Here is a 15,714-nt window from a genome sequence, read left to right as displayed (position 1 = left end):
AGTAACTGAAAGGTTGCTGGGTCGAATTCCTGAGCTGACAAGGTATAACGTCTGTTGTTCTGCCCCTAAACAAAGCAGTTAACCCACTGTTCCCCTGTAGGCCGCCATTGTAAATAAGAATTTGTTCTTAACTGAATTGCCTAGTTAAATGAAAGGTTAAAAATATATATTAATTGCCCAGGGGCATTGGGATATTTAGACCAGAGGAAAGGGTGCCTCCTACTGGCCCTCCAGCAGTCCTGGTCTTCCAACCAGGACCAACCCTGCTTGGCTTCAGAAGCAAGCCAGCAGTGGGATGCAGGGTGGTATGCATAGCATGGCTTGAGGGTAAGCTAACATTCTAGCTTTAAACTAGCTTAACCATGCTAGCAGAAAGAGCACATCATGAGCTCACAGTCAGATCTTGTCACTTCTAGCCTTAGTTTTTAGTGTGATGAAGGTATAGGCAGCCATTGTGCCAGCACCTAAGCTAACTGATGGACTGGGGTCCTGTGGCTTTCTGTGAGATTCTATCCACTATCTGTGTTGAAGACTGCTTGTTGTACTGCACTCACCCCTCAACATCTCCCTTCCTTCATAAACTCCTGTTTTTATATCCACTTCTCACATTCAACATTTTTATTGTTCTTCTCATGGACAAAAATACAGAAGTGCTTTGTTCTAACACTTCTCTAAAATTAAGTTAAGTGATGTTGTGAAATGCAAGCAGAGACAGGAAGAGAGATGGTGAGGATAAATAGGATTATAATGCTGAAAAGCTGGACTTGTGGTCAGACTTGGGTTCACAGATACTTTGAGCATGTTAGCAGAAACTATAGACTCCCAGTCATTGTGCTGACAGCAGTTAGCATTGGCTGACGAAACTACCTCTAACTTCCTTCATTCTGGACGCAGACACATAATCTGACTGTGGGGAAGTATATAAAGGGCCTCAAAGCAATTTTATATCAAAGAGACCAATCTGATGGAAGCCCTGGCTGAGATCATCACTGCCAATAGAAAGTAGTTCATTTAAAGCAGACATCTGCCTTAGACAAACCATCTCACACACTTTGTGACTTCGAAAGTATTCATACCACTTGACACATTACAGCCTTATTCTAAAACAGATTAAATAAAATAAAAATGTCTGAAGCATTGAAGGTCCCCAAGAACACAGTGGCCTCCATCATTCTTAAATTTGGAATCACCAAGACTCTTCCTAGAGCTGGCCGCCAAGCCAAACTGAGCAATCAAAGGAGAAGGGCATTGGACAGGGAGGTGACCAAGAACTGATGGTCACTCTGACAGAGCTCTGCAGTTCTTCTGTGGAGATGGGAGAACCTACCAGAAGGACAGCCACCTCTGCACCACTTCACCAATCAGGCCTTTATGGTAGAGTGGCCAGACGGAAACCACTCCTCAGAAAAAGCCATATGACATCCCGCTTAGAGTTTGCCAAAAGGCTCCTAAATACTCTCAAACCATGAGGTTTGATGAAACCAAGATTCAACTATTTGGCCTGAATGCCAAGTGTCACGTCTGGAGGAAACCTGGCACCATCCCTATGGTGAAGCATGGTGTTGGAACCATCATGCTGTGGGGTGTCCCAGCCAGAACCCGGACTTGAACCCGATCAAACATCTCTGGAGAGATCCGTAAATAGCTGTGCAGCAACGCTCTCCATCCAACCTGACAGAGCTTGAGAGGATCTGCAGAGAAGAATGGGAGAAACTCCCCAAATACAGGTGTGCCAAGCATGTAGTGTCATACCAAAGAAGACTTGAGACTGTAATCACTTCCAAAGAGGCTTCAAAGTATTGAGTAAAGGGTCTGAATACTTATGTAAATGTGATATTTCTGTTTTTCTTCTTTATAAAAAATATATAAATTAGCCAAAATTTGTGTAGATATGAGGGGGGAAAAAAACAATTTAGACATTTCAGAATAAGGCTGTAACGTAACAAAATGTGGAAGAAGTCAAGGGTTCTGGATACTTTCTGAAGGCATTGTACATTAGAATACAAAGTACAAAGCAAAACAAAGGCCTCACTGACAGACACATGATCTATGATCTCACACTCGCTTCTCTCTCGTTTTTACTCTCCCTATCTGTCGAACACAAACACACACTCTAAACACACAATGAACCTTCTAAAGCTTGAAAATGTGTCTTGAATGCTTTTTCTTAGAATCACACAGTGAAATAGAGCTAATGTAATATACAGCGACAGGACCGGGACCAGAGAAGAATTTCCCAGAGCTCGAGGGATTCTGTCCCACATAGTACACAGCTCCCCGACTGGCCCAGATGGTTCTAAATCACTGTTCTCAAAAACAACTGAAAACAGACAAAAATCCTCCTTCCCCTCCCTGGGTCTGTCTGCAAAGAGAATACCATTATCCTGGTCTATTATTACATCTCAAGTTGACCAAAGTCTCCAGGGAAGAGGTGCTCTCAAACTTTTCAAAAATGTCCATGAAACCAATTTGCCAGAGTAAAATTCCCGTTTCCCGAAAGAAAATAAATTCAAATGTATACTGAAGAAAACATATTAAAAACACAACATCTAACAATTTCAAAGGTTTTACTGAGTTACAGTTCATATAAGGCAATCAGTCAATTTAAATCAATTCATTAGGCCCTAATCTATGGGTTTCACATGACTGGGAATACAGATATGCATCTGTTGGTCACAAATACTATAAAACATTTTTAAAAAGTTAGGGGCGTGGATCAGAAACCCGGAAACACTTTACACGTTGTGTTTATATTTTTGTTCAGTGTACTGCAAATGTATATATAGTACCAGTCAAAAGTGTGGATACACCTACTCATTCAAGGGTTTTTCTTTATTTGTACTATTTTCTACAGGGACGCTGTTTCACTCACTTGGATTCTTTGTCCGTTGAGATACAAACTTAAGGGAAATGATGTAAACAAATTGGGTGGGGGTTCACTTTTTTGGGGAAGCCTGGCTTCCCTTGGCAGCTAAGAATATAAGCCACAGAGAGAATGCTAAACGTTTAGAAAAAGTTGTTTTTTAAATAAGTCCTAAGATCAACTGTCTGTTCAGCAAGGCTGAGACATGGATGACCATGGGAGAAGTAGAGGGCAGATAAGAGGGCCTGATGAGAGGGCCTGATGGTGTAACAGACACCATCCTGTCAGACAGACCCCACTGTGACTGGGAAACCAGTGTTTTCCATGGCGTCTTTGACCAATGTGGTCAACTAACCAATTAAACAAAGTCCTTAAGGTAGGGGGAGGGAGGGCTAGTGTAAACAGTGCTAAGGCTAGAGCTTTTAGCTGACGAGCCAGGATGGTGAGCAGCAGAGTACCCAGATCCTCAGAGCACACGTGCACACCTGGCCTCAGCTTTGTCTCCATGGAAACGATGTGCCACTGCTGCCCTCCGCAGCCAGGTCGTTATATAATCAAAGAGATTCAGACCAGAGCCAGGCGATTAGCTCTCGCTTTCTGGATCACATCCAAGTCTCACACACACACTCACAGGGGGTGCTTGTATGGTGCTTTGTTTGGTCTGTGTTCTGTCTCAAAACTGGGAATCCTGAATGGAAAACTCAGCTCCCTCCCAAGCTTTTTACAGAAGCTGAAATAAGGAGCTTTCCTTTTCCTCTCCCTGCTTCTTTACCTGGAGGAGCTGTTGAACTCAGAGCCACCAATTGCACACACACACACACACACAAACACAAACACAAAGAGTGTGAAAGCTTAGATGCCTCCGTGAAGGTAAGTAACACACTGATGCCCCTCTGCAGCTGCTCTGAGTCAAGGTGGTTCCTACCAGTATTGACAGAGTGACAGGGGAGTGATTGAAAGTGGTTGGAATGCGTGTGGACCACAGCTATGGACTCCATGGCAGGGATTGGGATCTGGGTTGTAGAGAGAGCAGGGTAGGGCAAAGAGAGGCCCAATCCCAAATCAACCCCATACCACCCTGGGAACTTATTGAGATCCGAGACGATTGTACAGGTATAAGCAATATGGTAATAACTCCACCTTGCCCTCTGACAGGCTAGTAAGAAGTCCTCCATATTGCTTATTCCTATCCAAGGCTCTGGGGTTGGGAGAGCAGAGAGCAGGGCAGTGTCTGTGCCGAATCACTGATCTACAAATCACCTTAACTAAGGCCCAAATACCTAGGCCTATGTGATCAAGATTAGCAATTGTGTACGTCATCTTGCTCAAACTCATCCCTTCAGACACACAGAGTCTCCAGACAGAGAGAGGCTGTGGGTTGGGAGAGAGGGGAACATTGAGAAATAGCTTTCCATCCCAGCAGCCGTTAGCATTGGCAGGGGGATAGTGGTATTCGGGTTGGGGTGAGTGGGTGGAGGCTAGGGCTGGGAATTGCCAGGGACTTCACGATACGATATTATCACGATACTTAGGTGTCGATATGATATGCATTGCGATTCTCACAATTCTATATTTATTGCAATTCGATACAGTGATTTTATTGCATTTCGATGTTCCAAACCTATTGCTCACCATATGTCTTCTGCAGAGGGACAAGAGAGCCATGAGACAATGATCAGCACACACACACCCCTCTGATGTAGCTGTTAGTATTCAAATCCCCACCCCTCTAAAAAGCCCTACTTCTGTAGGTGTGGAAATCGTCTCTACTCGACTCTGCTTTCCTACATAAACTGAAAGCCCTGGAACAGCATAGAGCCAGGGTGAGTAAGTAAATAAGTAAAAAAAAAGAATCATCTTCTTTTGTAGCTGGCATTCCCTGATAAATAGATGTAGTGGTATCCATGGAAACTAAACCAAGCTCTCTCAAAGCTACCTTGAAAAGACGTCTGAGGCGAGAGGAAAAGGGACTGTGTGTCTGTGCATGCGTGTGTACTACAGACGGTGGGCAGATTGAGACCTTACTAATTCACACGGGACAGTGAGGTCCACTGAGGAGCTCCAACTAATCAGCTTCAACCTCACAGTTCAGCAGAGGACAGAAGTCTGGGAAAAATACAGGCATGCACAAACACCAAGGGCTAGGCTAGCCTGGCACCGCAACACCAACTGGAGACCAAAACCCCAGTCAGTGGATGCATCCCAAATGGCACCCTGTTTCCTTTATAGTGCACTTCTTAGGAAACAGGGAGAATTTGGGATAGAGACTGTCAGTTTCCCATTGGCTGTGCTGAGCCCCAGACCTAAAGACCAAAAGCCCCACTGTTCTCTTCTGTCCTGCCAGAAGGTTATACTGGATGGCTGGTTGGGTTTCAGCAGAACATTTTCGCAGGTGTTCTGGAACAAGTCCTGTTCTGAACGAGATCAGCACCTCTGCACTAAATAGTGTCTGCTATTCTAATCAGTCAGTCATGTGATCTCCATGTGCACCCCTCTTAAAAAGGTACAACCTGACCGGTTCCTTCTACTGGCACATAGCATAGCCACTTCTACTGGCACATAGCATAGCCACTTCTACTGGCACATAGCATAGCCACTTCTACTGGCACATAGCATAGCCACTTCTACTGGCACATAGCATAGCCACTTCTACTGGCACATAGCATAGCCACTTCTACTGGCACATAGCATAGCCACTTCTACTGGCACACAGCATAGCCACTTCTACTGGCACACAGCATAGCCACTTCTACTGGCACATAGCATAGCCACTCCTACTGGCACATAGCATAGCCACTTCTACTGGCACATAGCATAGCCACTTCTACTGGCACATAGCATAGCCACTTCTACTGGCACATAGCATAGCCAGTCACTCAAAATGATTGTCCATTGTGGAACGTCAAGTTGTCTTTTGGTCGTCTGTGTTGTGTGTTGTGATTGAATGAGTTAGATCATAAGTGAGCCAGTGGTTTGGTGTGTGTTTATATTCAAAGCCTTTTCCAAATGAGCTGATGTGAAAGCCTTAACAAGCCTGCCAAACATCTCCCACCATCTCACCCACACAACTGGAAGTTGCCTTAGTTACAGCCAACATAACACCCTGTGCCCCTACCCCAGTCTCCTGGGTTCCCCCCTGTGCACACACAGGGAAGTGTTGTCTGTAATAACAGAACATGTTTCTCTCCTGCTTTTTCAACCTGCAGGACTGTTTATGTTTATTTTAGGTTGAACACAGAGAATAAACTTTGACTCAGGCAGCTCGCGGGATAAATATCTAAATTAGACAGTTATCACAGCTAGGCAAACACACACACACACTGATAGAAGACGTGTGCCCATAACACACACCTACAATGTGTGCCAGGATTACAGTTCTAACACAAGCCAATTGTTCTCACCAGTGATACACAACAATGAAACACACATAACAGTGTGTGTGTGTGTGTGTGTGTGTGTGTGTGTGTGTGTGTGTACCTTGTAGCCGTTCTGGGTGCTTTTCTTCATGAGCGGCGTGGTAGAGCACAACTCGATGGCCTCTGGCTCATGGAATATCACTGTGGGCATAGGCTCCTTCCTCAGTGTCAGAACGTTCAGCTTGGTCTTCAGCATCGTCTGGAAGTGCTGGGGGAGATAAAGTAATGGTCAATCAATCAACCAATCAAGAAATCAATCAATATGCCCATCCATCCATCCACCCACCCACCCACCCACCGATCTATCTACCCACACACCCGTCCGTCCATCCACCCTTACATTAAATCTATCGATCCATCCATCAACATTTGTGGACATAGAGCAACACAGAAAGATAAAAAATCATAAAATCACAAAGTATCACGTCAAATTGGGACCTAAACACAAGCTAGCAAGCATCTGAGAGAGAATGGTAGACTGACTGACAGAGAGACTGACTGACAGAGACTGACTGACGGAGAGACTGACTGACAGAGAGACTGACTGACTGACAGAGAGACTGACTGACGGAGCATATGGGGAGCTGTTACAGGTTAATAGTGTTGCACTATATAGTATAAAACACTGTTGTAGTAGTACATGAAACGCATGACACTAATATGTTATTGATGAATAAAATGTTACATTAATAGATCACATTCTTAGTTCCCACAAGTACTTTCTATTCTGCTGAAGTTGTGCGAGTCATGATTTCATTAGCCTGCTCGGTTTTGTTTAGGCTTTTCAAGGAAACCCAGAAATTCCACAACCCCATTCCCTGCCTCTGTGGGCCGGAGACCAGAATGAACATATGGTTCTGGTCGGCCTTACAAAACCCCAGATTCCAGTTTGAGACGAGGCGGCAAGGCTCTCATGTCCTGTTCTGATGGACACTTCACACGCAGAGAGTGAGAGTGAGAAACAGAGAAATAGAGAGTGAGAAGGTCCCTCATCTGTTGTCCACATTTCAGCTGAAGAACAGGAGAGGAGGGATTGTCACCCCAAAAGAGAGTAAAGCCACTGTGACCCCCCATCTAAAACCAAGCACCAGTAGTGCTACAGTTACAACCCATCCTCCTACATTACCCCACTACATCTCCATCATACAACCCATCCTCCTACATTACCCCACTACATCTCCATCATACAACCCATCCTCCTACATTACCCCACTACATCTCCATCATACAACCCATCCTCCTACATTACCCCACTACATCTCCATCATACAACATTACCCCACTACATCTCCACCATACACCCCATCCTCCTACATTACCCCACTACATCTCCATCATACAACCCATCCTCCTACATTACCCCACTACATCTCCATCATACAACCCATCCTCCTACATTACCCCACTACATCTCCACCATACACCCCATCCTCCTACATTACCCCACTACATCTCCACCATACAACCCATCCTCCTACATTACCCCACTACATCTCCACCATACAACCCATCCTCCTACATTACCCCACTACATCTCCATCATACAACCCATCCTCCTACATTACCCCACTACATCTCCATCACACAACCCATCCTCCCACATTACCCCACTACATCTCCACCATACAACCCATCCTCCTACATTACCCCACTACATCTCCATCATACACATTACCCCACCACATCTCCATCATACAACCTATCCTCCTACATTACCCAACTACATCTCCATCACACAACCCATCCTCCCACATTACCCCACTACATCTCCATCATACAACCCATCCTCCTACATTACCCCACTACATCTCCATCATACAACCCATCCTCCTACATTACCCCACTACATCTCCATCATACAACCCAAACTCCACCTGTGGACCAGACAAGGAGGAAAGATGAGGAGAGAAGAACAGAGTAAAAGAGAAGCGGCGGAGAGGCAGTTTTGAAACTAAAGCCACATGTGCGTAAACGCTCGCTGACCTCCGCGTCAGAACTTTATGGCTTCCTGACAGTGCTCCACATTCCTGTGGTCGGATCGGAAGGCGGAGGGCTCACACTGGCACCGCGCAGAATAAAACTGGAATTCTATTCAGAATATTTTCACTGTATTTTCCTTATTTTATTATTCCTCTGAATAAAAACAATTGCCTCATCGAGTTACGAATATTGTAGATTCTATTTGGGTTGGGGAGTGTCTGGTTCTGGATCCAAGGAATTGATATTGATATGCTCCTCGGATACCCAATACCGGTCGGTCGGTCGCACGCACGCACGCACGCACGGCTGTCTGTAGTCTGCTCCTCATCTCCTCATCCATTTACTGAAATCTTTAGATGCATTTCATACTCTGTGTTTAAAAAAAAAGGTATGCCACATTCTCAATAACAGCCCGAGATTTTACTTGTAAAATGGTATACATTTCACGCATGAGCGAGGCACGTGACTTTCCCAAAATAACTTTGGACTGAATGTTATGGATTGTGAGAGAGCATTTGAAAATAGAGGGGAGTAGACATTTTACACTGTTTGGAAGTGACCATTCTGGAGTGAGAGAAGGGGGATTCTATAGCTCTGTGAGAGATAAGAGGAGAGACGGTTGAGGGATTTTTCTGCCATTGAAATCCTTAGGCGGTCTTGCTGATACAGGGGGAAAAAAACCTGCTTGTTGTTGAAAAAAGTCAAACTAACGCACTCACACATCACAAAGTAAAAGCATGAAATTACAGAATGTACACACTGTTCCATTTTTAGTCCTTACCCGACAAGATTACATTGACAAACACTAAACAGCGTTCAGGTAGACCTAGATTGCCTCTGGAGTGTGTGCGCGTATTTGCGCGTGTCAACCGTGATACGTGTCTGTGCACACAAGCGTGTGTATGCACGTTCGTGTGTGTGTGTGTGTGTGTGTGTGTGAGCGCGCTTCGACCGTGTGATTGTGTGTGTGTGTAGTTTGCAGGTCATAGATGGTATGGTACACTCCCAGCCCTCAGGGTCCTGTTGGAGTAGACAGGCTCTCAGGTCAATCATAGCATTAGCCACAGTACAACGACCCACTGAAAACGGCTGAGACACAGAACATAGGGGTCATACATAGGCTTGGCAGTTATACCGTACACCGGGATATTTGGAAACAGGCACAGGACGGTTTTTCCAATTCCGTCAAAAGGACTTATTGAAAGTATTGTAAAAACCTGCAGTCAGCATGTGCAATACGTTAGGAGATAAATATTGTGTTTGTCATTTCTCTGGTCAGATCAGGTTTCATTAAGAAGCTTCTACTCCCCAGTCACATGATGTTTGTTTGCAACAACGAGAGGCCGGAGCCTTGTGGGTCTCTCACCGTTATGCAGCACGCGCCAGGTGATCTAGTTACAGTATTGAATTCACAACTAAATGTTTGCCAGATAGATATAACTATTAAGTTAACTTTTTAAATTGTGCTAAATGTTCTGCAGTTGTGCATTTTACATGGGGGGTTTAAAAATAGTGGCCTTTGTGTTCAGTACCAGTATGACCGAAAATCCCAGAATGTTACAAGGTCGATAATTTGGTATGACAATCTGGATACCGCCTAAGCCTAGTCATACATACCACCTTATTCAAACACATAAACGGACTGATATACAGTACACCATTGCAAACACTAGTCTGTAACATCCACATATTGCATTCAATAGAACTGACCCCAAAATGTTCTACTGGATACAAACAAAGATTCACACACACACACACACACACACACACACACACAGAAGATGAAAGAGCAGAGTGGAGCAGACTAACAGATGTTTGAGAGCAGGGCTGGTGTGTATTGGCGTCAGGGTGAGACAGTGGGCCATCTCAACCTGGTCTCAGACTGCTATCAGACCAGCTCTCTCTCTGGCTGGCTGGCTAGACGCTCACATAAACCAACATCAGCCTTGGCCTCTCAACTCACTCTGACAAACACACGCACGACGACACACACAACTCACTACGACACACACACAAACATTCTTACTCCATCTGCGGTCTGACTGAGGCATTAAAAACAGACAGAGCAGTGGAGGACAGGTAGTCAGGAAGCCACCCATACCCATCCAGTGGTTGGCTCCCGAACCACAAGTGGGACCCCTCTACCTCTCCCTCAGCATAGTATGAGCCAGCCGTATCACCCTGGTCCTGCCAGACTGTTAACGGCCTCCGCCTCTGATCCGGGACCAGTTTATGAGTAGAACCACTGCGTTTCACAAGCATCTGAGAGAGCTAAATCCAGAGAGGACCGTGGGAGGTCAACTTTCTGACGCAAATGACCCCAGTTAACCCGTCCCCACATATACATTTTGTGTCATAATGCATTGTCATTTTGGAGTCACTTTTATTGTAAATAAGAATAGAATATGATTCTAAACACTTCTACATGAATGTGGATGCTACCATGATTACTAATAATCTAGAATGAATCGTGAATAATGATGAGAAAGTTAGACGCGCAAATGCTGTTTCATACCCCCCCCCCCCCTCCAAAAAAAATGATAACCTCCCCTATTGTTGTAATGGTGAAAATGTAGCATGTCTTGGGGATAGGATATATCTTCTTTTTTTTCACAACTTCTTCCTTCTAGCAGAACAGAGGCCTGACCAACCCAACCTTCACCACCGCAGCCCCAGAAGACAGACCTAACGGTGCTTCTGACCATGAGTGACCTCAAACAGGCCCGGAGGCTGTACACATTTCTGCAGTGTCAGGATAGGACGTTTTGTCTGCTCAGCCAGTTTCCCATATCAAAGAAATGGGAATGTAGTCCATGTAGAAAATGTCAACTATGAAAGCACTGGGTGCTGAGTAAGAGAAACATATATAAATTGGGAGATGGTTGTGAGGGAAGTGTGTGTGTGAGCAGAGACCGGGACGGCAAACATTGTGAAATCGGTTGAAAATCTCTGAGCGATGCCAGGGAGACAGAGGGCTCTTGAAACTGATTCTTCAGGGGGACGTGTTAGGTGAGGAATGGGAGGATGGAGGAAGAGTAGAAGAGGAAGTAGACAATGCTGCATGATGCATCCTTTGTTGCAAAATAGAAGTCTAACATTGGACACAAATATGTCTCAACATTTTAAGCTGTTGGTACCACGGAGGCCATTTTGTAGACACAAACACGATGTCATGTTGTTAATGTTTCCATCATCCCTCTCTCCGTCTGACACATATAGTAGATTCTTAATACCAGCCTGAAAATGTGTCTGCTCTAACATTGGCTCATATCTCTTCTTCCTGCTCTGACATGAGATGAGAAAATGCAGCAAGACACTGGACGTTACCATGGCAACAGAAGAGAGAAGGAAGAAAAGGAAGGAGGATACCATGGTAACGATGAGAAAAACAGCCAAATTTAACATTATCGGATGTATAGGATACATGACGCAACTCTACTAGAACAGGATTGTTCCAGAACAGGAATAAAGGACAACAACATAGTCAAAGGGATTAGAGTGACTGATCAGTGCAGCAGCAAGCGATCAAGCATCACCATGGCAACAGTACAGTGGCAAGTAGCTGAGAGAACCAAAAATGGCCGTCACTAACTAGGCCTCCTTTTTACCAGAATCTTCCTTCTTACTGTGTCTCTTCATATCATTCAGATAAAGAACTAAACGACAACTAAGCATCGTGAGAGGCACAGTTAACTGCCATTCCGCCTGGTATTCCATCCATGGGAGTCACATGACAAGGGAAATTAGTGTGCAGGCAGCTAAGCAGCGAGCTGGAACAGCCCCATTACCATGTGATAAATGGCTCTCCCTCAGAACCATACGTCATTTCAGCACTTTCCCCCAGGGACGTGATTGATCACAGGGCTGTGGTATGGAGAGCTGAGGCCCACCAATCTGGGATCAGTAGGCTGGGACAGGCTCCGTCAGTCAACCCAGCGTATGGAGTATGGAGATCAGCACCAGAACACATGAAGGCCAGGCCACGCTGTTAGTACCTCTAGGCTGCAATGAACAGATCAGGGAAGGCCAGACTGAATCTGAGAAACCAACCTGAGCCTCCAAAAATATTTTTGAGAAATGCTTGAATGGGCACTTTTGTCACATTATGCCGGCATTGTGACCAAAAGTTTAAGAAGGTTAAGCACTTCAGAGGCCCCTATGTGGATGAAATAATGTTTTTAACAGTCTGTACATTAAATGTAGGCAAACATAATTGTGCATGAGTATGGAGGTTATGTGTATAGGTCCTTATGCATATCAGAACCTGTGATGGGAATAAATTGGTCCTTTCTGGTCTGGTGGCTGGTGTAAGGTGTAATTACTCAATTACAATGTGATAAACATTCACCTCTTAAAGTGGTAGTATTTCAAGGCGTGGAGTTGTAAAATATGTAGATAGTATCACTTAAAACTATTTACCCAAGTTTACTACGAGATTCAATCTTCTTGATGCCAGGGCAAGCACTGTGAGGGGGATTGTGCAAGTTAATTTGGCAAAGTAGTCCACGCAACATCTGGATATCATTAGAGGAGACGTGAAGCCAGTCTCAGTGAACGGCCCCTGAAGATCAAAATACGTGTCATTAAACAATTTTTTCACCACTTCCAAACAGGTCAGAGGATCCGTGGTAATTACTTGAATTGTAGTGATTAATGACACCACGGTTTGCTCTGTGGGACTAGACTATAAAGGCAGGGTTCCCCAACTGGTGGCCTGCAGGCTGACTATTATAATATTTGTCCCCCCAAGTTCTGACCCCCCCCCCCCCAAAAAAGTTGTATTTTTTTATAATTTTTTTATTTTTATTGTTGGACATAAAAGACGGTAAAAACGCCAGCAAATCAGGTCCAAGTGACTTTAATTTGGGAAATCTGTTCCAAAGTATTCCCAAGCATAATAGACACATACAGCGCATTCGGAAAGTATTCAGGCCCCTTCACTTTTTCCACAATCTGTTACGTTATAGCCTTATTCTAAAATTGATTATAACTGAAATATCACATTTACATAAGTATTTAGACCCTTTACTCGGTACTTTGTTGAAACCCCTTTGGAAGTGATTACAGCCTCAAGTCTTCTTGACGCTACAAGCTTGACACACCTGTATTTGGAGAGTTTCTCCCAATCTTCTCTGCATAGCCTCTCAAGCTCTATCAGGTTAGGTGGGGAGCGTCACTGCACAGATATTTTCATCTCTCTTCAGACATGTTTGATTGGGTTCAAGTCCAGCTCTGGCTGGGCCACTCAAGGACATTCAGAGACTTGTCCCGAAGCCACCTCTGCATTGTCTTGGCTGTGCTTAGGGTCGTTGTCCTGTTGGAAGGTGAACCTTCACCCCAGTCTGAGGTCCTGAGCACTCTGGAGCAGGTTTTCATCAAGGATCTCTCTGTACTTTGCTCTGTTCATCTTTCCATCGATCCTGACTAGTCTCCCAGTCCCTGCCGCTGAAAAACATCCCCATAGCATGATGCTGCCACCAACACCACGCTTCACCTTAGGAATGCTATTGGTCAGGTGATGACTGGTGCCAGGTTTACTCCAGATGTAATACTCTGAATTCAGGCCAAAGAGTTGAATCTTGGTTTCATCAGACCAGAGAATCTTGTTTCTCATGGTCTGAGTGTCCTTTAGGTGCCTTTTGTCAAACACCAAGCGAGCTGTCATGTGCCTTTTTCTGAGGAGTGGCTTTGTCTGGCCACTCTACCATAAAGGCCTGATTGGTGGAGTGCTGCAGAGATGGTTGTCCTTCTGGAAGGTTCTCCCATCTTCACAGAGGAACTGGAGCTCTGCCAGAGTGACCATCGGGTTCTTGGTCACCTCTCTAACCAAGGCCCTTCTCTCTTGATTGCTCAGTTTGTCCAGGCGGCCAGCTCTAGGAAGAGTCTTGGTGGTTCCAAACTTCTTCCATTTAAGAATGATGGAGGCCACTATGTTCTTGGAGACCTTCAATGCTGCAGAAATATTTCGGTACCCTTCCCCAGATCTGTGCCTCGACACAATCCTGTCTCGGAGCTTTACGGACAATTCCTTCAACCACTTGGCTTGGTTTTTGCTCTGACATGCACTGTCAACTGTGGGACCTTATAAGAGCAGACCTTGAAAATTCTAGCCCCTTGGCTGCTGCCATAGAAGTGCCCATCGAAGAAGGCTAAAGGTCATTGTCCACAGATAAAATGACGTCAAATCCCTTTATATGTACAGTAGCTTTGATTGGACCGATCATGTCAACATCATACTTTCACAATCTTAGCTAGCAGTCATCATCGTGAATCAAATTGACAATCTACTGGAAAATCCTTTTTAATTCTTGTCATATGAAGAGAATTTATAGATGAAACGAATCGGTGCTCATCGGCAATTGGATATAAACATTACACAACAAGTTGGAAATCACATATTCAACAAGGGGTTTGGAAGGAATCACTGACAGTGGCTGTGTGGCCCCACATCTGGGATTAAGGTGCTCTTTTCCAAATGTAAAATGAGAAAATGTCAACATTGGGCGTGCTATCAATGAACCATGATTTGTGCCGTAGTCAAAACAACTGATAACTCGGAGGACCGCCGCACCACCTTTCTATTCAAGTCAATCCAATGTATTTATAAAGCCCTTCTTACGTCATCTGATGTCACAAAGTGCTGTACAGAAACCCAGCCTGAAAACCCAAACAGCAAGCAATGCAGGTGTAGAAGCAAGATTAGCCGAGCACAACAATGTGAGTCCAAAAATGTATTGTATGCAGCTTCATAAATGATGTAATATGCCAGGGAGATATGTATACTGTAGCTAAGACAGTAATACTAAGTGTATGTTGTGGAGTAAAATGTTAGTAGCCCATGTGCCTCACCCTAATAATTTGGTATATTTACCCCTATTAATTTTGCCTACTGTTCTGACTGTTTTACTGTAGCCTATAACCTGTTTTAGAGAAATGTAATCGTCAAATATTGTAGGAGCTTTCATTGTCTGCTTATATGCCCCCTTTATTCATCCTACGGTTCTGACTTGGTGTACAGGGAGAGCACTGTTAGAACGGCCCATGTTCTGAATTCTGTCGCTGTACATTTCAAAAGTTATATTGACTAACGTCCATCCTAGCTCGGTTCGTGTATTAATCAAAACTACGGATGGCCTCTTATCCGCTTGTCGTCCCCTTATGCCATAGTTTGTACATCTCAATTGTCATTAGAAACCACATTTGCTTAAGCAAGTCAACCATATCAGCTATGTTTTTTTAAAGGCAGTAAATGAGGCTGAACGAACTGTTTCGCTGCCAGACAAGACTCCACTGGTAGCCAGGTGTAGCAGTTGGGCTAGCTTTATGTAGGCCCTAACAGTTTGTGGGCACCATTTGTCACCGTTAAAGTGCAATTAATGTATTGTTTAGTGCTGTGTAGTGGCTTTGCTGGCATGCATTCCACTTTTAGTTTTTTTTTGCCCCACCAAGATTTAC

At 44.5% G+C, this 15,714-nt stretch overlaps 1 protein-coding gene across 1 annotated transcript in view; it reads right to left on the bottom strand.

The window, feature by feature from the left end:
* Window positions 1-15,714, bottom strand: part of LOC110503743 (PTB-containing, cubilin and LRP1-interacting protein) — a 37,394-nt gene that overhangs the window by 20,518 nt on the left and 1,162 nt on the right. The window contains exon 2 of the mRNA XM_036961708.2: window positions 6,341-6,487. Within this exon, the coding sequence (XP_036817603.1) occupies window positions 6,341-6,487 (147 nt within the window). The remainder of the gene's footprint in view (window positions 1-6,340; window positions 6,488-15,714) is intronic.

Source organism: Oncorhynchus mykiss, chromosome 24, assembly GCF_057628025.1.
Source record: "Oncorhynchus mykiss isolate SJ-2025 chromosome 24, ASM5762802v1, whole genome shotgun sequence".
NCBI lineage: Eukaryota > Metazoa > Chordata > Actinopteri > Salmoniformes > Salmonidae > Oncorhynchus > Oncorhynchus mykiss.
Note: the sequence above shows the minus strand (reverse complement) of the source record. Positions and strands in the feature narration are given on the sequence as shown.